Source organism: Synchytrium microbalum (assembly GCF_006535985.1).
Source record: "Synchytrium microbalum strain JEL517 chromosome Unknown SmJEL517_scf0015, whole genome shotgun sequence".
In the NCBI taxonomy this organism is placed as follows: Eukaryota; Fungi; Chytridiomycota; class Chytridiomycetes; order Synchytriales; family Synchytriaceae; genus Synchytrium; species Synchytrium microbalum.
The window spans coordinates 276,178-303,261 of NW_022158364.1; the positions used below are offsets into that span (position 1 = coordinate 276,178).

Consider the following 27,084-nt stretch of genomic DNA (forward strand, 5'->3'; position numbering starts at 1 on the left):
CATTTGCAAGAACATCTTAGCATACGACAAAAATCTTCAAAAAACACCTCATGCAGTGAAAATTGTTTTACTTCCTTTGTATTATATAAATCTTAAACATTTTAAACAAATGTGATTCACTTTCTTCTGCGTTTAATGCTGCTGCGATGGATAGATCTGAAAATGAAAAGAAAAACGAGTGAGTGCGGAATGAAGACGAGAAGACCACTTTTAAACTGTGTTCAAAATTTAGAAATTTGGTCCATTTAAAAGGAGAGAAAAAAACTGTGAGATCCAGAAACAATGGACTGACGTTGTTCCAAACACATCATCACCTTCGAACACATAACTCCTCTGAAGCAAAAATCACTTTAGAAACTCATCCTGAGCCAAGGCACATAAACAACCAGTTTGTGAACTGGAGGCTGGACTCAAAGGAGCTACATTCACCAGAGATTTGCCATCATACAAGAAGCTTCTCTTTAAATTCACGCCAACACCAGCCGAACTTCTGGATTGGTTTAAGCAAACAATGTCGCCTTTGCCCTTGAATCCATAACAGTGAAAGCAAAGAATTCACCATTAGGTGTCCATCAAACAGATTGTAGAAAACGGGTACTTTCCGAAGCAGCAACGGTACCACCAATTGTGGACGATTCTTGTCTTTTTCCGCCCTCACCAACGGCAAACCCCCGTTTACTTTCATAATCCCAGTATAAAACATACCCGACCACCAAGCACTCTAGCTTCAGTTTGGAGAACGTTCTGATCCTTCATGGTATCGTTATTTCCAACATTTCCAGATACATCTAAACACACAGGTTAGTTCAAAAGAAGTCAAGACAGTCAAACACGTCTATTTTCAAAGACTATATTTTTCAATCACAAAGACATACCAGTACTGGCGATTTCAAATCCAATTTGGCGAGATGCGCAGACATAACAAATTTGCAAAACAAATCGAAAAAGACCACACCTCATACGTCACGAATCAAGTCAAACATCTTATCTTTTTCATTTCAGTTTGTTTCGTTGTATCATATAAACTAAAACAAGCTTCCGTCTAAACAAAGCGTAGTACTCCCTGACTTTGGTCAATAATGTTTCAAGGACCAGGTCTGTGTAGTAAGATGATGGGAGGGTGTAAGTGTTGAAAGACTACATGGATAGATCCGAAAGAACTCTTTTTGCGTTACCTTGATCATAGCATCTTGACCAGCTGAAGCAATAGTATTGTTATCCAACCATACAACGCCATTCACAGACTCCGTATGTGCGCCTTTTAAGAAAAAATCGAAAAATGTCAATGTCGTTATTCAACGTAAAAGAAACAGCCCGAGCTGAGCGTAGGATCATCACCTTTGATGGAAATATGCTTCATGGGATTGTCTACACTCCATACTTCAACATTAGTATCCAAAGATCCCGAAGCGGCATGTAAACCATCAGGAGACCATGAAATACAATTGACTTTGGCATTGTGGAAGACCCATTCGTTGAGTTTCAGCTAGAGGCGGGATGACATGTGAGATCAAAGAAGAGAAAAAAAGGGCAAACCATCATGGACAAAATATCATGGACTCGACTTGCGACAAGACACTTCTCAACCCAACATACCGATTTGGATTTCACATCATACACCAGCACCTTTCGATCTGAATCACCAGCAGCCAACATGCTTCCATCAGGAGAGTAAGCCAAAGCTGTTATGGCACCTCGATTTGAATCCAAAACATGTTTTTGAGTGAGGGTACCACTTGAATTGTGGTAGACATACACTTTGCAGTCCTACAACCACGGCAAAAAAGTTCAGAAATCATCTGCGAAAGGTATATGTTGGTACTTACATCACCTCCAACAGAGACTTCACTACCATCAGGTGAAATCGCCACAGAGCCTGGCGTATAATTGGTTGTAAGAGACGACACTTTGGTGCCAGATTTCGTCACAATAACATCCTTGACGGTAGCGACAACAGCGTAATCGCCATGTGCAGCTACGTCTTTTGGTACAGATCCAGTAGCCAAAACGGCTCCACTGTTGCAAGACAATCAAGGATGTTGGAAACATCGAAAGAGTAAAAACCAAACTAGTGGTTTGACAATAGGTCTTACTCGAAACTCTTGCCCGACACGTCAATGCTTCTCACAGAATCATCCATTCCAACAGAGATAATCTTTCCACCATCTGCTGACATGGCGGATACTTGATTCGAATGTCCTGATCCAGATAAGGATGTACCACTGCCAGCACCCTCAACCCATGAATACACACGACCATCATAACTTCCACTGTATAGAGTCTTGTCGGATGCGACTTCTAATGCAGTGATGCCCTTTTGATGACCCTAGAAAGATGAATATGAGACATTAGTGTTAGACATGTGGTCATGTAGGAGGCTGATGTTTTGGCCCCACTAGGACAAAAAAAGTGGCTCATAGCCCAAAAGAGTGGCTCATCGCCCGCAAACGGCGAGTTTTACCTTGACGACTCTCAATGGCTTGGAAGAGCTCTTATCCAAATAATTGAGATCACCAGACAAAGACAAACTTATCATATGTTCTCCTTGCCACAAATTGCCCACTTGTTGATCATCTACACCTGATCCTGAGAATGCATATGTGCTAGACGCAAGAAACAGAGAAAACTAATGAGCGAAAACAATCTTCCTCTGTGCATTTTGCACGCCTAGCACGTACTTGACAACACTCTTACTACCAACATCCCAAAGCTTAGCAGTCATATCAGCAGACGACGTCAAGACATGTTTGCTATCTGGACTCCACGATAGGGCAAATATGCCACCAGTGTGAGAATTGGCAGCTGAACTCAATTCAGCTATCTTGTCTCCGGTTTTGCCATCATACAAGAATACCTAGAACGTGTAGGTTGAGAGAGTTGCAACATGCTGTAAAAATCATCACACAACGAGAGAGAAAAAACAAGATGCGGAATACGTATTTGTAGACAAACAATGAGGTTTTACCTTTGAATCCATACCAGCAGAAGCAAAGAATTCACCATTAGGTGAAAATCGAACCGCTTGTACGAAACGGGTATGGTCTGTTATGGATTTACCAAACTTGTATGGTACACCATTATAGAAGTTGACAGTCAGATCGTCTGAAGCAGTGACGGCCTTCATCGGTCGATCTTGTCGAATGGATACTGAATTGATTGCTTTGCTGTGTCCACTGATCTCTCCAACTGATGATGCGGTGTCGAATGCGAATGCGTGGCCGAATCTAGATTCATTCGATGATAAGAAGCGACGCCATTTTGGTCATTGTGTAGAGAGCGAGAGGAGGAGCGAGAAAAAAAGTTCCCAAAGAGTCGAGTAAGAATGAACTGCCAGTCTAGTTCTCCCACCCCCGACAACAGCCTCCTAACGACATCACTTACTTGTCTTTACCCTCTCCAACAGCAATAATACGTTTGCTCTCATGATCCCAGCACAAATCATTGACTCGACCACCAAATACCCTTGTTTCAGTTTTGAGAATGTTTTCAGCGTTTATGGTATCCCAGATTCGCACGTTTCCCGATATATCTACGTATATTCCGTATAGTTTAGATCAGTATTTGATATGTTAAAAGGTGTAAAGCCCGTGTAAGAGATATCAACAAATCGACACACACCAGCACTGGCGATATAAAATCCACTTGGAGAGTATCTGGCGACAGTAGTTTGGGTAGAGTGTCCTGTGTATTCAGTAGCGATAGCCGGATTCTATAGAGCAATGAATGGTGTCAATCTCATGTGTTGCGACATTTGGACTTGAACAAATCTCCAATTCTGGTAAGTCCTCTATTTTTTGCCCAAAGGGGACACGATGCAGGTATTTACGTACAGCTAGGTTCCTAATGATGACAGATCTGCCACATGTGTATATGAAGTTGACGCCCTTGGGATCTCCCGATAATTGCACTGCCTGTCCTCTTGATGTTGCGGGAGCTGGAGCATACGTTGCCTCTGAAATGACAATAGCAAAGCATTAGAAGTACCGTTTAAAATATGGAGATTGATGTAGCAGTTACTTACTTCTAGTGAATGACATCTTCTTTCTCAGTATCCGACTTGCGATTTGTTTGGATGAGCGAACGCCACTAAACGGTGATGTTGACTGAACGTGTTTTACGATAGATAATTAGGTGAGTAGATCACTCAAAACTATTCAATACCTATAGAACAGCGGGATCTATCATGAAATCGCGTAAATACAGGCAGAGTGCAACATCAGCATCAACAAAAAAAGGACTAGGACAGAGGATCTCATGATGATACTAATAAGTTTTATTTGTTCTATTTAGGACTAGTGGGAGGTACCATCCTCTTTCGTATCTCATATTTTAGCAGCTGGCATCATCCACGTAACTCCAAACTGTTCACTGGAAGCAACCAACTTCTTATTCGAATCCCATACTTGCACAACTGTTCTACCCCTTCCTCCACTAGTACTCAACAATTCTCTAAACACCAACAGGTCCTTGTTTGGCCCAGAGGGTTTTGAGTGAAAGTATACACTCATTGCGCATGATCCACTTCTAAACTTTCGTGACGAGTCCCACCCATTCTTTTGAGACTGGGCTTCTATATAGTTCCCTTCATCAATACCCAAATAAGAGTCACAGAATAGAGCTACAGACATCAAGTCGTGCGGCCTCTTGTCAGTGAAGCCCTGTAAAATGACGTGTCAGCGCTCTGTGACATTTGACCAATGCGGCCTCGTGTATTTTTGCTAACGTACAGTCCAAAATGGATGTTCGGTAGCTCTCATTCCTGAGATTTCCGCTGGATAGACACGTAATGCCTCCTCATGAGCTGCAAATCCTTTAGGTGAAATCAGCTTGACTCGAGCAGCTTCCACTGGTGCAAGTACAAACAAGGCGTTCGTTCTGGGATCCCTTCGATATAGATCAGACAATTCCATACACTGCTCTGGATTTGGTATAGCAGGACATCTATGCAAATACAATAGGTGTTTTAACAGATATACGACATAAAACCAACGCACTTCTGCACTTCTGCTACAAGAAAATGGAGCATGCGTACTTACGGATCAATCCTATAATCCACAGGCATAGCATTCCTCTCAAAGTCACCCAACGTAGCAGTCAGACTCAAAATAGGTGCTTGACTGGCGGCATCAACAACCATAGCAGTAGTAAACGCCAAGTTCCGTCCCTGCTTGATAACATTGACTAGTATCCTTATACGTTGATTTGCTTTTGAACTACTTATAAATTGACAGTGTGTTGCGAATGGATCAGGATGGCCTGACACGGATTTGATGCAAGCGGTCAGAGCTAGACACAAGATGTAGCCTCCAAAAGCAGATCCTCCACCACCGACACTTTCACCTATCGAAAATAAACGTGGAAGAGTGCATCATTTTACTCTAAAGTTCTCTAGTTTGGAAGTGGTCAAACTGCATTCCAGCATCAAGGTTGATGACACCACGATTTCAGACGTTGCAACACGCCATGCAGGGATTCAAAGGCAATGTGGCAATCAAATACTGTCTTAGCATATAGAATCTCTACTCCTTTTACCATCAGCGATGGCAAGAACACTAAACGACATTGCATGGAACTTACCCCCATATTCGCCATTGAAGAACTGTGGATGTAGAGTAGCCTCATACTCGTTCTTCTGAATAAACTTCAATTCTAATGCCTTGTCCAACAAGTAAGATGCCATGATACCAGTCGCCTTGGTCGAATGTCTAGTACTTGGTTCAATAAGTGAGTGTGACCATTCACGCAAACAGGAATGGTACGCGGTTTTTATGGTAAGAAACGCCAGATCTTCTAATCATATACTTATAAAATGCCAAATTCACGTTATTCACTACCTCTTACGTCTTACTTGAAGGATGCCAAATTTGCAAAACACGAAACTTTTGACATTGAAAATCCCACCGGTCGCTCTAGGAAACCAACCACCACGAGGTGAACAGAGACAGGGATGCATTATTATACCACATGATTACCAATCCTAACTAGTTTCAACCAACTTGTACTTAGTGTGACACCTCCGCATTTTACAAAACAGTTCCAATCATGGGAGCTCCTCCAAGTCCAAGTAACAGCAGCAAGAGTCTCGACAGACTCAAATCCCTCGCAATCCTCCCTCTTCTAATTCTCGTAATACGGAGATTCGATGTCGGGAAACTCGTACTCGGCATACTCGCATTAGGACTTGCGACAATTGGTTCCACTGGTTGTGGAATTCTAATGGCTCCCTACATATTCGCCACTGGAAACAAGAGACAGTTTACTGCATGGACTTGTAAAATATTCACATGGTTTGCTCCGCTCTGTGGTGTCAAAGTCACTGTCGAAAACAAGCACATACTCGATAATGCTACTTTGCCATGTGTGATTATGCTGAATCACCAGAGCAGCTTGGATTTGTTGACTTTGTAAGTGTCATGTTTTGTGATCTGGGGTCGCTTTTTTGGTTGGTGTGCGTGTTTTGATCTGAAATTTGCTTACTGTTCACGTGTTCCTGCTAGATCCCACGTTATGAGAGAAGGGAGTACTGTATTGGGTAAAAAGGATTTGTTCTATGTTCCTGTGCTGGGACCGTGGAGTGAGTACATGTTTATGAGAACACGTCGAACACATTAATGTCGGGACCAACACTCTTTTTTCGTATAGTGTGGTTATCAGACCAGGTATTCATCGATCGAAAAAATCACGACTCGGCCATGGTTACCATGAACAAAGTCGCCGATGTCTTGATCAAGAAGAAGGTAAAACATAAAATCGAAGCCCTTCATCTTTACCATGAACTAACTATCATCAATCTCCAGCAATGCTTGTACATATTCCCAGAAGGAACTCGCTCCTCACAAGAAGCCAACGAGCTCTTGCCCTTCAAGAAGGGTGGATTTCATGTCGCCCTCGCTGGCCAAATGCCCATTATACCAATAGTCATTTCAACATACGGAGACATTTATTCGTTACGGAAGAAAGTCTGGAAGGGTGGTGATATCCGTATAAGAGGTATCTTCAAAATCTCTATATTCTTTGTTGCGGCCAATCTCAATTTTTGTCTCTTACCCAACAGTATTGGATCCAATCGAAACAAAGGGCTATACCTCAAAAGACCTTAACGAATTAATGGACAAGACGCGTAATGTCATGCTAAGCACCTTGCACGAAATAAGTCCGCCTCCATTACCTGATGCTAAAAAGTTACCGACTCCTCGCAAGAGGCGGGCTGATGACGACGATGCGGATACGCATCATGTTACTACTAGTAAAGCTGTCGAACCTGATGCTGATACTGCTGCTGTTAGTATGAGTCTGAGAGGGAAGAATGACTCGTTGCCTAAACTATAGTGGATTGAACGAATCTGGAACGTTTTTGGTTGATATTTTTTGGGTGTGGATTAACGACTCTTATGTAAGCTATGATCTGATATGCTGTAGTAATGATGTGTGGTATTTTGTCAAAACTGTGAACAAACAATAAATAATTTTTGGGGTTTGAAGGACGAAACTGTCGTGTTTGTGGAAAAATGAGAGAGGAAGCGCAACAAAGCACGTCCAATGTCTACGCGTGACCGGATTTTGATTGAGAACTCGAAATCACAACTCGATAATACCGATGCCGGCAATGTCTTTGAAAATCTGGGTCATATGCAAACGAATCCTTCTTCCAAGCTTTCGACAGGTGCTCCACAACTAAAAAGGAATTGTATGTACTCTCGGCAATGAGGGCTGGATATCACAGTATGAAAATACTGATGTAAACAATGTATCTGAAAGCCTGGGTGTATCATATGCAAACGCAGCGTTCTTGCAAACTTCCAGTAGGTGCTCCAACTCAAGACTATGAGTGCAAACAATGTATTCCATCTCCAAGAAACAAAGATCAAATGTTTATGCAAAGGAAGCCTTCTTCCCGACTTCAACGGGAGCTCCACGTCCAGAAACGAATTCATCGTACACTCGATTTAATTTGGCTTGCTCTTCTCGAGCAAGAGATGGACGAGTAGATGATAGTGAAGATACCAAGTGTTTGTGCTTGATGACCGTTAGATGCTATTGGACAATACAACGTGAGAAATCAGGTTTTTTTGCGTTGCAACAGAAGAATGAGGCACGTACTACAACTGTATCCAATGACTTGTCTTTGGCCGATTTCGAGGCATCTGACGTGGTTGGGTATAGAACTTCAAGTTTATCTGAATAGTCTTTATGTATTGACTCGATCTAGAACGTGAAGCGTCAGAGAGTTGAGTTCATTAAGTGGGCTTGATATACATCTTTTTTTGCCCACAACGAAAGACCCAAACACAGCCTTACCCGTTGAGCCAACAAGCCCCTCTCAGCAGCAGTCATTCTCACAACACTACTAGCGTCCTTCCTATCAGCAATAACAAACTCAACAGCCGGTCCATCAGCAGCATTATTATGTTTAGCAACAACCCCATTCTGCTGACTACCATTAACATCATCTCTATGATGTCCAGCCATAGCTTCATCTCTCTCCCGATCCTGCTCATCAATCATCTCATGAACAGCTTCTAAGTGAGCATTATACATCATGGCTTGTAAATCAGCTCCACTGAATCCATCACTTTTGACTGCCAATTCCTGGTAATCGACTGTTGGATCCACATTAAGTTTTCTAGCTACAGCCTTCAAGATATCTTCTCGTTCAGATACGTCAGGCATACCACACAAAAGTGACTTGTCTAGACGACCAGGTCTTAATAATGCTGGATCTATTATATCGGGTCGTGATGTTGCTCCAAGCACGTAAACACCCTCGAGTCCTTCAGCACCGTCCATTTGCGTCAACATTTGATTGACGACTCGATCAGTGACGCCTGTATTATCGTGTCCTCGTCTTGGAGCTATAGCGTCAAATTCATCAAAGAATAAGACACATGGCCGAGCGGCTTGTGCTCGTGTAAACAAGTCTCGACATGCTTGTTCGGAAGCACCAATATACTTGTTCAATAGTTCTGGACCTTTCACGGAGATGAAGTTTAAGCCACATTCTTTGGCTACTGCTGATGCTAGCAGTGTCTTTCCACAGCCCGGGAAGCCGTAAAGTAAGAGACCTGACCGTAAACGAAGTGGTGAGGTGGCAAATATCGGAGCGTATTTGGTAGGCCATTCTAAGGTCTCTAATAAGACCTTTTTGGTCTCATACAGGCCTATGAATGGTGATGAAATAGAAATATGTGAGTGATGGCCTCATTTTATGTCGGGATGTGGGGTCAGGCTGGCCAGTTTTGTTTGGAGTCTCATCCGTAAAAATGGTGAATAAAAGACAAGATGTACGAAACGATTGAAGAGCCTACCTCCAATATCACTCCACGAGACGTCCGAAGTCTGCAACTTAACTCCTCGTAACGAACTCGGCACATATCCATCCTGAGCCTTTGTAAAATCAATCTGCAACAACCCTTCCTCATTACTACTTCCACTGGCACCATTCATACCATCAACCAACTCATTCAGTCCATTCGGCTTCGTTAACGAATTGATCAATGCCGTCGTGGCTTCAACGCTCCTCATAGCACTTTGGTATACAGCTCGTTCAACCAATACTTTTAAGTCAGCAGGCAAGTATCCTTCGGTAGATCCGGCAACGACCGCTACGTCTACATTTTTGGATTCTACAGCTGTACGGGTCATGTCTCCTGATGCTTGCATGAGTGCTTCGAGGATGAGTTTACGACCTGCTCGGGAAGGTGGTGGAACTTGTAGTGTTTCGGCGAGTGTGTGTGAGGAGAGGAGCGTTGGATGTAGAGCAGTAGCAGCTGTTGATGTACAGATCACACATATGCTGTGTCGGGTACGATAATATTGGCAAATGTCGAGAAAGAATTCGGAAAGTTGCTTTGTCTTGTCGTTAGAATCTCCTTGCTAATGTACTTATGTGCTTAGCAAAAAAATTATAAAATGTTTGACGAAAACCAACAGAGTCACCTCTTGCTCAACGGGTATCATTCTCTCTAAATCCTCGAACACGAGTATAGATGGAGCTCTCCAAGCAGCCAAATCAAATGCATTCCGAATCGCTTCTCGTATTTTGGGCACTGTTTCCGTACTCAATTCTGAACACTGCACCATGTGTGTATCTACAGCAAAAAATCTTGAATGGAACGGCTTGAATTATAAAACTAGAATACAGCTAACTCACGAGCTAAAGTATCAGGACTTCTGCTCAGCTCATAAGATACGGCATCAATTAAACTAGTTCGTCCAGACCCATGAGCTCCATGAATTAACAGGCCTCCAAGTGCTAACAGAATAAGACACAAATCAGGAGTGCGAAAATAGATATCGACTCCCCGACTGGATTGGGCATCACATACCAGGAGCACTCAGTTTCTTTCGAAGGGTTCTTCGACTTAAACTTGACTTGACGTACTGAGTAATGTTCTTTAATAAATCATCAACACCTCCTAAGATAGGCAGATGATCTTCTAGGTCCCTACTCGAGAGCAGGAAAAAAGGGACGTTAGACAGGACCTGGGATTCACACACGATTCAGTACTAACCAATCAGTATCGACAGGCCCTATTTCAGTCTCTTTACCCTCATCAACAACTACGGACTGTGCCGTTCTATCATTGTCTACAATCACATAGTTTTCTCCCACTCCTGAAGCAAGAGCAACGTCTTCCTTCATTCCAGATGGGATGAGACGAATGAAAAGAGTCAGGTATCGTTCTGATTGGGGTTGACTTGGTAATAGAGGGAATCGTAGCACACATCCATCTGTGATGATGAGTGGATATTGTTGTGCTCGTGTTGTCAACCAAGCTAAAAAGAGGGCGAAGACTAAGTTTGATTTATGAACCACGAAGGCTGTTGAAGCTTACATTTGACTGTCTCGATAACAATGGCCTTTTCCGAATTCTTTTGACTATGGGCGAAAGAAAACTCAACAATTATATTGATAGAATATGACGGCGATGTTCTTACTTGAGGACAACAGTTGTCGGACCAACACTCTTAACCACTCTTTGTACCAGTACCTTACATCCCTTCAGCGCATCTTTAGAAGCAGTTTCAATCTTGACTCTTGAAAATGGAGGCAACTTGAGCACCTCGACAGCATCCTTCCCAACACCCAAATGACCAGCAGGTATAAAAGTCGAGTGTTTCACAGTAGCGAATACACTTCGTAATAGACCTGTAGGAGGAGATCCCTTTTCATCCTTTTCATCCTTCATTTCTTCACCTGGCTTCTTCAATTCACGGCGAGTGACTTTTACTATGGAGCCATCTGTGAATTCTCCGTTGGCGTTTAGTGGATTTATATGCACGACTGATTCATCTGTTGTTGATTCGTCGAGCTCGGTTAGATGGGATTTGGGTAATAAGCGTAATAGTGTGGTGGCCTTCTTCTTTGATGGTGACGATGGAGTGATTTGTTGAGCTGGTGCATCAATGGGTATTAGATGTGATTTACGTTGTTTAGGTGCTACTATGACTTCTGCATCAATGTCTAGACGGACGCATTTGGCTGACGGAGTTGTCGACACTACAATTTGACCGGATTAAGTGGTGTTTTTTTGCGACTGTTTTGGGAAGCAAATGTACAAACTTACAGACTCGCAACCGTATACATGTCCTCTGATGAATCCAAACAGCAATGATCTGGTTTGTATAAACGACTCGTACTTGATTCAGCATCTGATCCTCCAAATATCCAGCATGTAGTTCCTATGCAATGGGTTCAAGATCTGGTCAAGCAGACCATCAAAATGACACTTGTCTATCACATTCATACCAATATTTCCCAATCATCTTCAGTAAGAGGCTCGACATCAACAGACTTGCCAGTCTCGACAGTCTTGACAAACTCGACATTAACTCGTTGCCCAGCAATTAGACCTAAGCCTTGACCAAACACAGTTTCCATCTCGATGGCATCAGTAGCAGACGATGCGTTTCCCGTGGCAGCTGACTGAGCACCGGGAAACTTGTTTGCATCCCTGTTTGAATTAGATGACGATCCTCCAGCCCAACCAACAAAGACGGAACGTTTGCGAGGACCTTGCTCTGTCTTTTCAGTCCATGAGAGCTCTAGAACTACACCTCCAGCTCGTAGTGCCTAAGTATAATATAGTGTTAAGACAGGGATGAACTTCAGTGACATCACTCAGCAACGAACTTGCCTTTGGTTGGTCTGTAAGAGCAGTAACCCATGACGGAGGTAAATTCACAAAGCATGACTTGACGTTGCCGAATGCTACAGTGAGTGTCGTGGCCGGTTTATTGCTCATCGCTTCGTTCGTTGTGTTTTGCTGACTTCAAATGTTAATGTTGGAGTAAGCTTGCACAAGCATAAAGAAACTGATGCAAATAGAAGTGAGTCTTGCATCAAAACTATTTATTAAGAGGTTTAGGATGTGATCATGAAGTTTTAATCCTCGCTATTGTCACGGCTTTAAATTTCAATGTTGTTTCTCGTTCTGCCGAATCGTTCCGACATCAAATATCAACGTTTACGCCTTTATACGGTATTTTACGCGTACGTATGCGTGATTTATCTTTTTAAAACTGTCGTTGGAAGGTTGGTACAACATTGTCACTTTCACGTTTCGAAAACTCCAAACATCAACCAAAAGTCATCGACACTTAATAATGCTGCAAACAGGCCGATTGTTAAAAGTAGTCAAGCCCGCTAGGATAAAGGGCCCTTTTCAGAGAGTATGCTCACTCCTTTCATCTTATAGTCGTGTTTCTGAAAATTTCGCACATTTCTGACACATACACAACATAGTTTGCCACTACAGATGCAACCAATGCCAAAAAGAAGGGCTTCCCTATAATCCGATATACATTTACTCTTACTCTATTGGCCGCTGGTGCTTACGGTGGAGCTGGCTACTATGCACTACATGCAAACGACAATGGCTCATTCCAAAAGCAGTTTGTCGATAATGTTCCCGGTGCATCCCTCGCTATCGACGCTGTCAAAAAGCTAGAAACTACTTCTATCGACGAAATCAAGGATACTACTGGTAAAGCTGTCGAAAATGTAGAAAAAGCTGTCCGTGATGTACGAGAAGGTAGTGGTAAAGCTATCGAGACGGTCACCAAAACATATGAAAATGCTGCCAAATCGGTCGGTGAAATGTCGGAATCTGCTGGAAAGACTATAGAGAGTGTCACGAGATCTGCTCAATCTGCCAAGGACAATGTGGTCAAACAAGTCACGTCCATTCAGCATACTGTCGAAGGGTGGACTGAAACTGTACAAGATCAATACGAGACTGCTAAAGCCATGGTCACTGGTCAGCCTAAGCCTGTAAAGGTCGAAAAGACAGTTCCTGTTACAACCACTACCGATAAAGATGGTGATTCTTGGAAGCCTGGTTCTGCTCCCAAACCACGAGATCCTATACCAGCTACAGCTGTAGCACCAGTAGTTAAGCCTGTCGAAAAGAAGGATGCTGTAGAGAAACCATCTGTAGAACAAGCCATTCCTGCTGTTGTCAAAGCTGTCGGAGAGGCTGCTACTCAAGTTAAGGAAGATGTAGAAAAGGTAGTTGCTCCTATAGTGAAAAAGGAGACAAAATCGTCTACCATTACGGAATCCTCGGTAGTGGTAGCAAAGAAGGACGAGGTGAAGCCTGTCAAACCTGTGAAGGTTGACGATATACCAGTAAAAGTAGAGGCAGCCACTAAAGAGCCTTCGAAAGTGCTTCTTGATGTAGTAGATACAGTGCCTGCTGTAGTTAATGCTGCTATACCTGTAGTGGAAGCCATCAAGGAAGATGTCAAAGACGTCGTAAAGGAAGCTGTCACTGTTGCCAAAGAAGTCATACCATCAGTAGTCACACCTCCTGGTCCAAATCTACCTCCTGTAGTAGATGAAACAATCAAAAAGGTAGAAGAAACTGTCACGAAGGTAGAAGAGTCTGCAAAGAAGGTAGTAGCTGCTCCGAAACCATCAAGTGATGGCTTCCTATCAACTGAAGAACTGAAGGCTCTTAAATCTGGAAAGACGCCGTCCGACGAAAAGGAAGAGTCCAAGAAGAAGGAAGTTGTCGAAAAACCATCAGCCCCAGCAATACCCGCAACGCCAACACCAAAACCAGTACCAGCAACAGCACCTTCAAACCCTCCCTCTACCACCCCAAAGAGCTTCAAGGATATTGAGGATGCCTTAAAGACCATTCCAGAGCAACCCATTGTTAAAAGCCTCACTCGTGTTGTAAACATATTGTCATCCTCCCTAAATTCTTCACCAACGGTCGTAAACGATGTCCGTGATGAACTGCATGCCATTGCTGAATATGTAAAGTCTCTAAGCATAGCAGAAGCAGCCAAGCTCAAACATCAACTAGAAGAACATGCTGATAAATACTCGGAAATATTAAGTGAACATGTTGTTGCTGCTGAAACAGCTCTCATCGAACAAGCTGCCTCATTCAAACAAGCTACTGATGAGAAAGTCAAGGAGGCACTGTCTCGTATAGAACTTGAACATGCCGAAAAACTACAACGTGCTTTGAGTGCCCAGAATGCTGAATTCAAGGCCACTATGGTGAAAGAATTAGCAGCACAAGCCGAAGATTTAGAACGATATTATAGTCAGGAAGTCAAGACACGAGTAGATAAAGAACGAGCTGGTCGATTAGCTAGACTTGATCATCTAGCACTCAAACTACACCATCTAGAACGGATTGCTTTGAATGCCGGTGAAGGACTAGAACGACAATATAATGCAACAGCCTTCCGAGCAGCCGTAGATGTATTACGCGATACCGCATTAGGTGCAGCCATCCGAACTGGATTTGCAACTGAAGCAGCAGCCATTCAGAATCTAGGTCGCGGACGAGCCTTTGTCGAAACACTACTAGAATCCATTCCAAACGATATATGTAAAACAGGTGTTGCCACACTTCCATACTTGGAAGATCGATTCTATCACGTCAAGGATGCTGTACGACGAGTGCAACTAGTACCTGATGATGCAGGACCGATATCGTACATGCTGTCTGTTGGATTATCCTACTTTATACTTGCTAAAGAGGGTCTAGTGCCCGGTAATGATGTTGAAGCTATCGTGGCAAGAGCTGAACATTGGATGCGGGAAGGTGATTTGGACTCGGCTACAAGAGAGCTTAATTCGTTGAGAGGATGGCCTAAACGACTTGCTAAGGATTGGTTGAAGGAGGCTAGACAACGACTGGAAGTTGAGCAGGTTGTTGATGTGAGTACTGATCATCCTCTGTTGATAGGCTCATGTTTTTGGCGTTGGTTGGATGTGTGGGTTGAACGATGTGGGTCTAACCTTTGTATTTGTTGTTTAGATACTTGACGCTCATACGAGGCTGCAAGGACTTGGACAATTATAAAGTCATTATGATAGTTTTGATATTGTCCCTATTGTAAGAGCGTCATTATAGTATTTGCTCAAAGAGTCACAATAAGCATTGAGTGCATGAGGTATCGCGTTTCTTGATCGCCAATCACATATTCCAACGCTTCGGCATGAAGAATCGTGTCTCTTTGCTGCTCATCAGCACTTGCTCCCTTGTTGGGGTTTCGACGAACTCTCTTTTTTCTGGACAAGGTGTCGAGCTTGAGATTGGGAGAAACTGAGTGTACGAAGACCTCGCGCATCTAGAAAGACTATTAGATTGCATGTGATGTCAGCTTCAGGTACATCGTCATCAGGTAAGGATCAAAATCTTAAGTCCTAAACTCATGTTTTCGGAATCATCGAAAGCTTCAAGAGCTATGACCTATTGGTGATGATTGTTGATCATCAGTGCATTCATTTGTTGATTTTTGATCAATGCGATGATGATCATCATTGATCTTCAATGATTGATGTTCAACATCAACATTGTCATCAACATCAGAAATTTACAAATTCTATGAAGCACACTACACATTGTGAGACAAAAATGATCACTGACTCGTTCTGTCACATCCTTAGCTGTGGGATCTCCACATCGAAAAAGGAAAAATGGTATGTGCCAATACCTTTGCGTTTGCCACATCACCACATCACTCACACAGTATCCATATCCTCAAATCCTTCAGAATCTGGCAAGATGAGTCTCACGGATGCTAAGGTCACTGTTCCTCCATCAATTATAGAAAGTAAGTATGGTTTACAAACCTCTTTACTTTTCAAAAAGAAAGCAATCTCTCACACCCTCGTCACCCGTTTATCCACTGTAGAGGGACTATCTGCAGCTGAAGATATACATCGTACCATGAATTCTTGTTACTGGAACGCCTGGGAACGTAATATTCCGACATACGCAGTGTTCAAAAGCCACGTGAGAGATGACCAACCCAAGTACACTTTTGCCCACACAACGAATTTTTTCCGCCTGCTTGATCCGGGCTCTTTGTACGACGAGTTTCAAATCGAAATATACAAGGGCTTCATTGAGGATAGACTTGCCCACGACATTGAAATCGAAACAAACAAAGCCAACAAAGAAAAGAAGCAACAGCAGCAACAAAAGCAGCAGCAGCAGCAACCAAACGCTGCAGACGGAACACCCATGTCAATTGACGGGGTCTGTCAAAGGCACTATAATAATAGCAATGATAATAATAATGGCAAATAAGGAAGGAATATAGGAATATAGCACGTGATGCCGGTGGTGTAGACAATAAACAGATATAGAATGGATGTCAAATAATCATAATGTTCATTTTTGACTTCGATTCGAGGGTGTCCACCAAATTCAGCAAAGTTACTCGAAAACACTAAGAAAAGACTTCACTAGCATCTGCCAAGGCCCAGTTGCTTACAGGGATCTCGATACCGAGGCCATCATTTGCTGATTTGACGACGAATGTTGCATCTGTTTCACGTTTGGAAGGAAGAGGTTCTACCAGTGATAACGGAATATCTCTATGGGTAGTATTGACCTTTACAGCAAAAATTGGAGAAAGGGAAAGGTTGTAGCATCATCGTATTCAACATGTTTGGCCAAAGTTTTCTGTCCCAACTCAAACGATCTTATATTTTATGCAATGTGGTCACTGAGATGCATAGTTGGGGGAGTTCTCGTGTTTTTCCTACGAATTCTGTTGAGATGACCTATGTAGACGATATTGGCAACACTTCTCAGATCAAGCTTCATAACTCAGACACCGTGCTCCTCTGTGTTTTGTATACCAGGCTTGGAACTGGCTATGGCCACATTAGCACGGTGGTGACCACATGCTCCTCATAGTTAGAGCTCTTGATTTCAAGTGTCGAGAAAGGCAAAGCCCTAAGACAGTAGGACGAGAGACTTAGAATCTCAAAACTAACCATGTCAACCAATAAACATGTTACACTATACCTTCTCAACGTCCGTAAGTAGCAGTACCCCTGTCCCAGACTAACCATAAAGGATCGAAGGGCCACTTCAAACGCCACATCTCACAAGGAGCTGCTTTGTTGAGGCAACCAATTTCGCAGGTGCCCATTACTTTCCCGCCGACGTGGTTTTTCGCAGGTAATCCTGTCGTCGAATCTTTTACTTGGGCTCGTCACTCACAACAAGATTCATCCAGTGACGGATGGTTGCTCGTGCCAACCACCATGAATGGTGGATGTATGCAAAGGTCTAGCCGACAGCTTGCAGCAAGGGCTTGCAAGCTGAGAGACCTTGAGGGTTCACTCTCACAATACCGTTGCCATCTACAGGGACAAAAAAAACGTAAAACCGCTCTTTGTAAAAAAAACGTCAAATGTCGAAAACCAAGGCCCACCGAGGAGTGCTGGAAGAGGGAGGAACACGTCCATACACGATAGTATCATCCCGCATCGTATCTAGATGGTTGAAATATGTTGAAGGGTAAGAATATGTGTGTTGACCGCAAGATGACAACTACAGGGAAACTCAATGGAAAATGAAGCGTTTCAGGTACTTGTCAGGGAAATATCTGCCGTACCTGATGGATGGTAGCTTCTAGGAGACACTCATAGTGCTCTTCCTCCTTCCAGCAGTGGTTTCGACAAATTCCTTGTGTTGTCGAAATGTGAAGAAGGCGTAGAGCATGTACACGGTCTCGTTTTGCAAAGTCAATGTAGGTATAGAAACGAATGGAAAAACTCGATTCCAGCATTTTATGCTGCTCTAGATAACGATGTGCACTGGGGAACTGAATAAAGCAGGTGGAAATTTAAAGGTGTTTGGAATTTCGTATGAATACATTCAGATTGCCTCATTGCCTCAGATACTGGCCAAAGGGGGAATTTAGCAAGAATATAGTGCTTACGCGTACCGCGTACCGGTGTGCACTTCCTGTCCAATTAATGATGCTATTTGTCCTGCCCGATTTACATATGGCTTTTCGTCATGTATTGTACAGTTTGCTATATATCTTTGTTGTGCAATCATTGGCCAGACGCTCAATTCGTTTTTATTTGAGTCCCCTTTGTATCTCGCGTCGCGTATTCTCTTCAATGGCTCTTCTCCTTCGAATCGTAGCAGGAGCAGGAGAATCCCATAGGTTCGCCAAGCACAACGTACTAGGCTCTGGTTGGTATAGAATTCGTCGTAAACAGACTTACAATGTGTGTCTCGATCAATATGAATATCAGGCTGGATTTCAAACTGACCCTTATTCATCAAACTGCAGCAAACTTGGAAAATGAGAGCCAACGTCATTCGAGATAAAGTGCAACAGTGGCCTGACATCCTCGAAGACGATAATGATACAATGATACAGTTACTATTCGTTTAGCATGGTCGTGGTCTTGGGAAGTGGACATGGACTACACAAAGGCTCTAATCGAACATGTAAACTCTGGTTCAAGCTGTAGTCATTATCCTAGAATTGCATTCACGCCAGTCGAAGGGATGACTAAAACATCGATTCCTGGTGTTGCCATTGCTGCCATATTTAAGTGTATTACTGTGTTGGTCGAACTGGCTGTAAAGGTCAACGTTACAGCTTCTTTGAAATTCTGCAATGTTGACGTTGATGGATTTGTGAAAAGAGAATGAGGCGACGAAAGGATATTCAACTTGTTCCACGACGGATTTTCGACAAATCCGCTGCAAAACAATCCCAAACTCTTTGGGATCTCCCCCAAACGAGGCTTCCAGCTTGCGATACAAATTGTATTTAAAAGGTCAACCGAGAAACCCGATACTCGTCTTCAATGGTACCCATTCAATGCCAAGCTTACGGATGCAACCTTGGTCGTCAACTCTGATAATGATAATAAACAGATTGACATTCCCGTAAGCAAATGGTATTGGCCAGGAGCAAATGGTATTGAGCTTGAACACCCAGAAACACCCTCAATTGCTATTGGGCCTACAAGATGAAATCTAGAAACGAGAAATGGACTGTAACTTCTATTAAAGATACGGAAAACCGATTGTGCTAAGTCTAACATGGTCTGGGACTTTCATTTGACGAAAGAAGCTTACATATATGAATCCCATTACGTAACAACATCCCTATTCAAGGGAACCACGGTCTGCTCCCAACTCAGATCAAGGATCAGTATGAGTCTTGATAGAAGTCGTGGAGATGACTCCCTCACTTCTGAGAGACTGCCTCCTTCATCGTTGAATGTATCCACTGTTGAGTTCGCCGGCTTGAAGGCGTGTCCTGCCGAGAAAGTCAAAGCCGTTAGCTGGAGAGCAACACAGCCAATTACTATTGCTCAGCTGGCGAATTGGTATGTATACGACTGTCAACCAACTGAGACAACTCGTGTAGTTGTCTCCATAATAATCATACTGAATAAGACACAATCCAATATTCCACTTCCGGTAATGGACGCTAATATGACTGCCAGTCACTCTCGCCGCATCGTGTTGAACTCAAAGTTGTCTGATGCCACATTCATCATACAATCAGCCAGCAACTCTACACCAGTTAAGATTCCTGTATATTAAATTGTATGATCATCTGTCAGTTATGTCTTTCACAAGATGTATACTGGTGAATTTGCCGAATCTGGTGTACATCACGCATTGAAATCAAAGACGCTGACGAACTAAGCAGTGAGAGCCATAATTGAGTCGTTCATACCAATGGAATCACTGCGAAACTACCAGGAATGGATCTTTGATGTCAACTGTATAGTTTAAGTGATCGCTACGAGATCCCAGCATTGTCAATATTCGCGTTTGACTGGATCTTGAAGGACTTGAATGACGATACAGTATTCAAGTTACGGGACTTCTCAAAAAAGTAAGCACTAGATAGAAGAGTGCATCGATACCATTTACTCAGCAATCTACCGTAGGTATCCCAATCAAACTCTCTATGATCATTGCTGCAACTATTTACACCCAGCTCGGAAGACTTGGCTGAAGACAAGTTATTGAAGGAGTTGGATGAAGGTGTAGATGGTGTTCGACGAGCTCACCTTCAACTCTTGAGGTCTTAAAAGTGAAATCCAGAATGTCAAAGCAAACAAGAGTAAAAGTAGAGAGTGAAAGTGAAGAATACCTTGTATCAATAGTGTAGAGCCTCTGCAAAGAAATGGTACTAGCACCAATCAGTGAAGCAACTAACAAAATGATATTGACAAGTTGCGAGTTTGGTTGCAGTCGATATTGGACGAGCTTTCCGTTGAGCGCTTAGGCATCACAAGTCAGAGATTGCCGAATACATGATGAGCATTAGAAATCGAACGAGACAGTCCGTCTGATAATTCTGTGGAATTTCTAGATTTGAGAAACACGAGAATGTTTGCAGATTTAATTTCGTAAGGATTGGACGCAATTTGAAGCTCACAACGAAAGGACATGAGAAGACTTGCAATCTTTTTAGGGATAGATACGATTTGAAATACCGCTGAATGCTGACCATTCATGTTTAAGAACGACAATTAGGCTCCAAACATCTAAATCTGCAAACCACCAGAAGTTTCAAAGTTGGTTCAGGCTTCTTGCTTCTTCCAGAAGCATGCAATAAGAAATCTTTAGAGACTAAAAACCCCATTCAGTACTGCATAAATGTACAGTTTTGGTTTGCATGTGCTCCCAGGTGTTGCTGAGAACTACTTCGCTTGAGGTCACAAGAAAGGCTGGTGAAAATAAACCTTACAAAAAGGGTGTTTTAGAAGAGGTTCGAGAGCCCGGGGGTCTTTCAGGCTTCTCAAGGGGCATTGAGGCACCCCACTGTCTGGCTGTTGGTTAGCATGAGGCTTCTCATGCCGAAACGTTGTCAGCTGAGTCAGCTTTACTTTTTACAAGATAGGGAGGAGAGCAATGGATCGTCAAGGTCAAGATGTTACATGATTTGATTCGGTCTAGACGGAAACCAAAGCAAAGAAATATGTGTACTTTAGAGATTTGTGTTGCTTGGCAAAGCAGCACTACTATAGGAAATCAATACCATCTGAAGAATGACACCTATCAAATAGTCTCACCTCAATGACTGACAGCTGGCTGTCAAACTGACAGTTGCAGAACTTGGTTTCCACGAAGCAACGTGCTATGGTTTGAACATTCAGTCGTTCTCAGTTGGCAGCAACGACGCGCTGTAATTGTTGTCCACACTTGATACGCGTAGGTCACCTGCTCAGCTCAGGTCTGGGAGATAGCAGCTTGTTTTGGCACCTTTGAAGAGGTCTTCATTTTTTGTTGCCTAGCTGCCGTTTTCTGTCGCAATATCGAAGATGGACGAAACGGATACTACCAAAGTTTTGATTGTCAGAGCCTAACTGATGAGCGAGTCAAAAAAACATCCGGATCTTAAGAGTTGTTCAAAAGCCAGTGGATTGGACGCAAAAGCAGTTTTCAAGTAAACCAGCCCCATTAGGATAAGAAAGATGATAGAAATGATTTAAGCTCAGACTTAATATCGCTACTGTTGAGTTTTTTTTTTGCCTTCGTATGTCATTGGATGTTTTTGGTGCTGAAACTGAGTATCTTGCGCTATTCAAAATCAGCCCGAAATTTTGTGATTTTTTTTCAGACATATACAAGGAACAAAGCAGTGCTGATCATTACCTATCACAAATTTATGTTTATTTCGTGACTGATTCCTTGTTTCGGACCGGCAGCAAAGAAAATAAAGCAATAATCGGATTCAAGTAAGTACCAAATTAAGAAACTTGCAATGTGGAGCTCGCCAGCTCGTTTCCTCGTTTTATTGAATAACCTGATCTACGCACTCCCTACTTCATTGTTGATTGCATTTTTGACCTTGCAGATAGATCTCGCTAGCCTCGACACTATACGACTTTATATTTCAATTGTCATAAAATTGTGACTCCAGGGAATATCGACTCCTGTCTTCACATCGACTTGTCGGAGAAAATGTAACATCGCTAACTGTGACGAACTACGCTTTGAGGCTTCGTCATTCACAGGTCTTATTTTCATTAGTCTCGCCAGAATGAATTGCGGATACCAAAAATGGACTTTCAATTCACTTAAAGAAACCGCAACATCGATGGCGCTCAACATCTCTTGGTCTTAAGATGTCGACTTGGTTGTGTAATGTCGACTTGTGGATTCAGTCCCGCAGAGGAGATCCATTTCGTGTACACGGGAACTATGTAATTGGAATGCCCAAATATTCATCAAGGTGCACTTCCTTCGAGCTTCCAGGTTCGGCACTCACATTGAAGTCAGCCTCGATTTTGAGATCTTGCGACTGGCCCCATTGACGTCCTCTAAAGGGTCTCTGTTGCCGCTATACGATCTCTGTTGCAGCAACTTCCACTACGTTCGAAAGACCATGCCAGAAGAGAAGTTTTTGGAAGGATTGAGGAAGATCCTTATGGTGTATAGAGAGCTATTCTTCAGGTGTTGAGGTCGTGGAGAAAAATTCGGAGGCTTGGCAGGAATAGATTCAGAGCAAGAATAGTCTTTGATCGACCATGTATACTATGTAAAGTGATTATAAGGAAATATGCGGCAAATATAGGCAGATGAGAAGCGTTTTGGAAATGCTTGTCGGTGCGAGTTTTTGTTGACAATCAGATTCCGTGGGACGCAATTCAACGCAGCTCTCGCCGACGTCACGTCAAAGCAGTCTTCAGATCTTGAACGGAAGTTATTTGCGTGCTAGATCAGTCCAGAACTATTACATTCATGCTCCAGAACGACAAGCATACTCCAAACATCCAAATCTTGAAACCGCGGAAGTACTTGCGAAGAAAGACACAAACCGTGGACAGTTTCGCAACAAGCTTGCAGCAAGAAGGTTTCTGAAATTCAGATATGGATTTTAAAGTTAAAAAAATAGTTTTGGTTTGGGTTGGTTAAGATCTGGTGGAGCTTCGCAAACAAAAGCATGAGGACTGTCACAACCACCACAAACATCTTCAAAAACGCCCTGAGAACGTGAAAACTTGAAGGGGGTTTATTTCAAGGGTCATTCAAGTCCGATAACTAAGTTCTTTGCCTGCTTAGCACCAGTATGAGCCTCATATCGCAGACCATTTTCGATCGGCTCAGTTCCTTCAAAAAACGACAACTGCTCTCAACAACGACAGAGAAAAGTGGACCTACAACCGTGATGTCCAGAGGAATCACACTCGAGATCTTGCCTCTGGAATCCAATTCCAACAGCTACGTTCAAGGCCATCCAGGTCTTACTACATCTAAAATCCTGGGCAAAGTACGAATTCACGGTTTTCGAAATGCTGAGACACAGATAAGGATCTCGTTTACTGGGATCTCTGAGGCGTAAGTACATAACATTTATCATGATTGTGACCTCTGTCGGCAGTCCTTCGTGGTGCTCAGCAGCACCACCACCACCACCGGTGTCGTGACTTTGTGACTTGTGTCAGCTTGATGTCACATCAATCCACTAACGTCTAAAAATTGTTCCTTTAGGACAATTTCTTCTAAAGGACGTGCAATTGTGGATTTATCTTCTTCTAAACCCAAGTCTACCACCAGTAACGTCTTGATCTCCCTCGCCGAAACTCTATATGTTCCTGCTTCTACCACAACTAGCAAAAGCTTCGTGGATGTTCCCTTTGAATTCGAATTACCAGGTCAGTCTCGCTTTGCACCAAGGCCTATATCTTCGTAGCTGGCAATGAACGGCGGGATCGTCGTTATAGTGTACTACACGATTGTATTGTATACCCGAACACATTTTGTCGTCTCAGATCTCCAAGAAGATGAAATTTACGCCTTTTACCTTAACCAGATGATCCGTCGTCGCCTATGAATGATCGGTGGGTCCTACCGCCGTCACAGAGCTACAAGACAGCGGCTTATGGGTTTCAAGTCCACTATGAACTCGAGGCACACGTCGCTCAGAATAGGCCAATGAGCTTGACGAATCGGCTATCACGGAAAGAATCTACTAATTCATTAATATTTCTAATATCTTTAAACTACATCTCGGGGAAGAGCTCGTCGAGTACATCAACTTCAACAACAGTGCCTGTTACTCTCAAGTTTTATTCGAAAGCCAGTCTATTGGCGTTACTGGACTTTGATGATGATCCGTATATATTTGGGCATACGTGGCAGTACTTGGACGTAGTGGTAATCAGCAGTTGTATGGCAGGAGGGCGTATGGAACCTGTCGATATCTCAGTCACGGCAAATCCACATAAAAAGATACAAATCACCAAAGCTAATGGTACCCTCGAGTCATTTTTAAAAATGCGGCTTTTGATGGTCTTCTCATCATTAACACTCTTGCACCTTTTCGTTTAGTTTCCTTACTAGAGAAGCATACTGTATCAGCAGGATCATCTCTAGTCGAGCAAACCAGGGTTCTAGAAAGTGCGATGCTAATGAAGCTGGACTCGTCGTTGACCGACGCGACTCAGGAGTTGCACGCAAGATTATACGTCATTGCCGATAGTTTACCGTCTGAGGATCTACCATTTGCTCCGATTAGTCTCGAGGTTGACTCAACACCTTCACCAACAAGCTCAGCATCTTCTCCGGACTCTATATTCTCATCAATGATGCTGAGCCCGGAAGCTGCATATAATTCCCTGCTTCGTCGAAACAATAGCTTTACGGACTCATCATTGCAACGTAGTAGGTCTACCGACTCTTTGAATAATATGATTACTACTACTACAATCGCATCACATTCCCATGCAATGACACGTGGAACTGTACGCCATACCAATGGAGCCTCTTCTAGTTCAACTCTACCGATACTAGGCATGACGAGCAACGTATGCTTTGACGTGCAGCATGAGATCCAAGTATCATTCACGGTGGGAGTCGATGGCAAGTATACAAACCTCTCGTGTGTCTTCCCCTTCAGGGTAACTAGTATCAGGTCATCGGACGCATTGGATCTGCTTCAAGAGCAGCCAGATCTTATACCGCCGTCGTAAGTTCTTTGAGTGGTTGCTTGTTGTAGCAAACGTTGTTCATTTGAGTGGTTGCTGGCTGTCACAAACGGTTGCTCATTGTGTCTTCATGGGTTATAGGACGTATGAAAAGGCTATAGGCCTTCGCAGGAATCTGGACCATCATCCGGCTTGGCGTACGAAACGATGAACTTCACTCGGAAGCGTGTCTTATTGTACAAATTATATACCAGTGGTTGGCAGTGTCTGCTACCACACCCAGTAGTTTTTAGTGTTTCGATAGTCGTTTAAAATAAATTGACAAAAGCTTGCCTTACGTGTATCGGAGCGTGAAATTGTGAATTGTATGTGATTTTAGAGATGTTGTTACGTAATGATCTTCAACATTTAAAAAATCACGACGGGTATGGTGCATGTGTGTATAATCAAGAAGAGTAAGCAAAGAAGGCTCGATTTATGTAATTTATCACTTACAAAACACACATCTATAGGCTGTCCTAGCTCGAAGCTTTCACTGGTCTATCTACCGCATCCTAAAACAGGTAGATGTTGCGACGATTTGCTCAAGATCTACTAGAATTCCAACCAGATCGAAAATAGGAATATCTACGGCTTTTGGAATAGATGAAGCTGATGGACACGTCAACTTGCTAGAATTGCAACGTGTAGACTCGGAAAGCACTCGGTCATGGTTTTGTGGAAATTCAGTCATTCAAGGTGCTATCTGTTGAAACTGACGTTTCTCGTTCTTGGTCTGATTCAATATCCTGTGATTTAGATGGAAGCTTTTTCATGGTCTCGCCATTTGATCCTCTCTTCTTGCTGCTTCCAATTTTGACCAAACTTCGCAAGAAGGTGCTACATTGTTTTCGACGACCTCTGATCGAACTGGTTGCTTTTATGCTAAATGTACATTAACCAGACGTTCGTCTTGTAGACTGAAGAATCGGAGGGTGTCTTTTTATCACTGGATGATATCTTGCACCATGACGAATTTCCAAAGTTGACCATGTTGTCTGGAATCACTGTTTTGGATGCCATTTGTGACACGAAAGGTGATCAAAGACAATCAAAGGCTGAATTTACATGTGATTGAACATCTTGATACTTAGTCGCTGGTGCTGACTTTCTGTTTTATCGACTGAATGATGACAAAACACTGTCATGGCTTATGACAAAGGTCTATAAACGTTGTAGATTAATGAAGTCGCGGATCACTGCTTGCTGACGTACACTTGGTTAGGTCAAAACTCTACAAGAAAAGACTCATGATTCGCCAGTTTTCGAGTCAGCAAGGAGAGAAGAACATGGGATGTCACCAGAGGAAGCCAAAGGTCAGGCATCGGCATCTGAAAATTCATCTTCAACGTATGAGACACTGAAAATACGTCTGTTTATTAGAAAAGAGAACAAAATTGACTCTGCGAATACTTTCAAGTTGCTTACCAAAGGAATGGGAAGATCGACTTGTTGCTTCGTACACGTGAGTTACGCTACAAGATTCTATGTGAGGCTCATTACTTACTGGAGCATGGGTATATCTAGATTCTCTGATCAACCCAAAGGAGGAGAATCAGAAGAGTACCATTATTATGATGCAACCAAAGGCCCATCTTCCATTCGACCTCCAGAAACATTTGGCAGCGGTGATGGCAAGAAGCGGGGTGCTCTTCCCATGTCGGCATCTCAAGAAGCCAAGGTAAATCTATCGTGTTAGGGATTGAGTGTCATGTCTTGGCCACGCCAGCTAACCTCCCACCTACTTTCAGAAAAAGAAGGCCAAGTCCACTTCGATGGGCGTCAAGGCTCTTTCCAAAGTCAATACGAGTAAAATGAACAAGCTAGACTCGTTTTTTACGCGTAAATGATGACTT

The 27,084-nt window shown here is 43.0% G+C and overlaps 5 protein-coding genes across 5 annotated transcripts; 3 read left to right on the forward strand and 2 right to left on the reverse strand.

Moving 5' to 3' along the window:
• Positions 1-752: 752 nt before the first annotated feature.
• Positions 753-4,037, reverse strand: SmJEL517_g03113 (uncharacterized protein; the record flags this gene model as incomplete). The annotated part of the gene is made up of 13 exons (XM_031169041.1): positions 753-788; positions 1,176-1,258; positions 1,339-1,486; positions 1,597-1,767; positions 1,827-2,016; positions 2,094-2,326; positions 2,462-2,603; positions 2,679-2,854; positions 2,966-3,224; positions 3,382-3,529; positions 3,619-3,709; positions 3,831-3,952; positions 4,022-4,037. The coding sequence occupies 13 exons, from the start codon at positions 4,035-4,037 to the stop codon at positions 753-755; spliced, it is 1,815 nt and encodes a 604-aa protein (XP_031024942.1).
• A 2,005-nt stretch (positions 4,038-6,042) lies between these two features.
• SmJEL517_g03114 (1-acylglycerol-3-phosphate O-acyltransferase) lies at positions 6,043-7,329 on the forward strand (the record flags this gene model as incomplete). Its single annotated transcript, XM_031169042.1, has 5 exons — positions 6,043-6,404; positions 6,498-6,574; positions 6,643-6,737; positions 6,798-6,990; positions 7,055-7,329. 5 exons carry the CDS (start codon positions 6,043-6,045, stop codon positions 7,327-7,329), a joined length of 1,002 nt encoding a protein of 333 aa, XP_031024935.1.
• A 543-nt stretch (positions 7,330-7,872) lies between these two features.
• SmJEL517_g03115 (uncharacterized protein) lies at positions 7,873-12,245 on the reverse strand (the record flags this gene model as incomplete). Its single annotated transcript, XM_031169043.1, has 13 exons — positions 7,873-8,034; positions 8,101-8,205; positions 8,299-9,158; positions 9,306-9,873; positions 9,937-10,088; positions 10,151-10,252; positions 10,326-10,444; positions 10,512-10,776; positions 10,836-10,879; positions 10,939-11,500; positions 11,568-11,682; positions 11,750-12,073; positions 12,165-12,245. The coding sequence occupies 13 exons, from the start codon at positions 12,243-12,245 to the stop codon at positions 7,873-7,875; spliced, it is 3,459 nt and encodes a 1,152-aa protein (XP_031024936.1).
• Positions 12,246-12,606: 361 nt separating this feature from the next.
• SmJEL517_g03116 (uncharacterized protein) lies at positions 12,607-15,329 on the forward strand (the record flags this gene model as incomplete). The annotated part of the gene is made up of 3 exons (XM_031169044.1): positions 12,607-12,672; positions 12,746-15,184; positions 15,285-15,329. The coding sequence occupies 3 exons, from the start codon at positions 12,607-12,609 to the stop codon at positions 15,327-15,329; spliced, it is 2,550 nt and encodes an 849-aa protein (XP_031024937.1).
• Positions 15,330-23,620: 8,291 nt separating this feature from the next.
• Positions 23,621-27,078, forward strand: SmJEL517_g03117 (uncharacterized protein; the record flags this gene model as incomplete). Its single annotated transcript, XM_031169045.1, has 13 exons — positions 23,621-23,685; positions 23,754-23,917; positions 24,076-24,516; positions 24,594-25,230; positions 25,331-25,386; positions 25,811-25,927; positions 25,989-26,065; positions 26,148-26,265; positions 26,323-26,390; positions 26,454-26,544; positions 26,612-26,693; positions 26,756-26,909; positions 26,980-27,078. 13 exons carry the CDS (start codon positions 23,621-23,623, stop codon positions 27,076-27,078), a joined length of 2,169 nt encoding a protein of 722 aa, XP_031024938.1.
• Between the last annotated feature and the right edge of the window lie 6 nt (positions 27,079-27,084).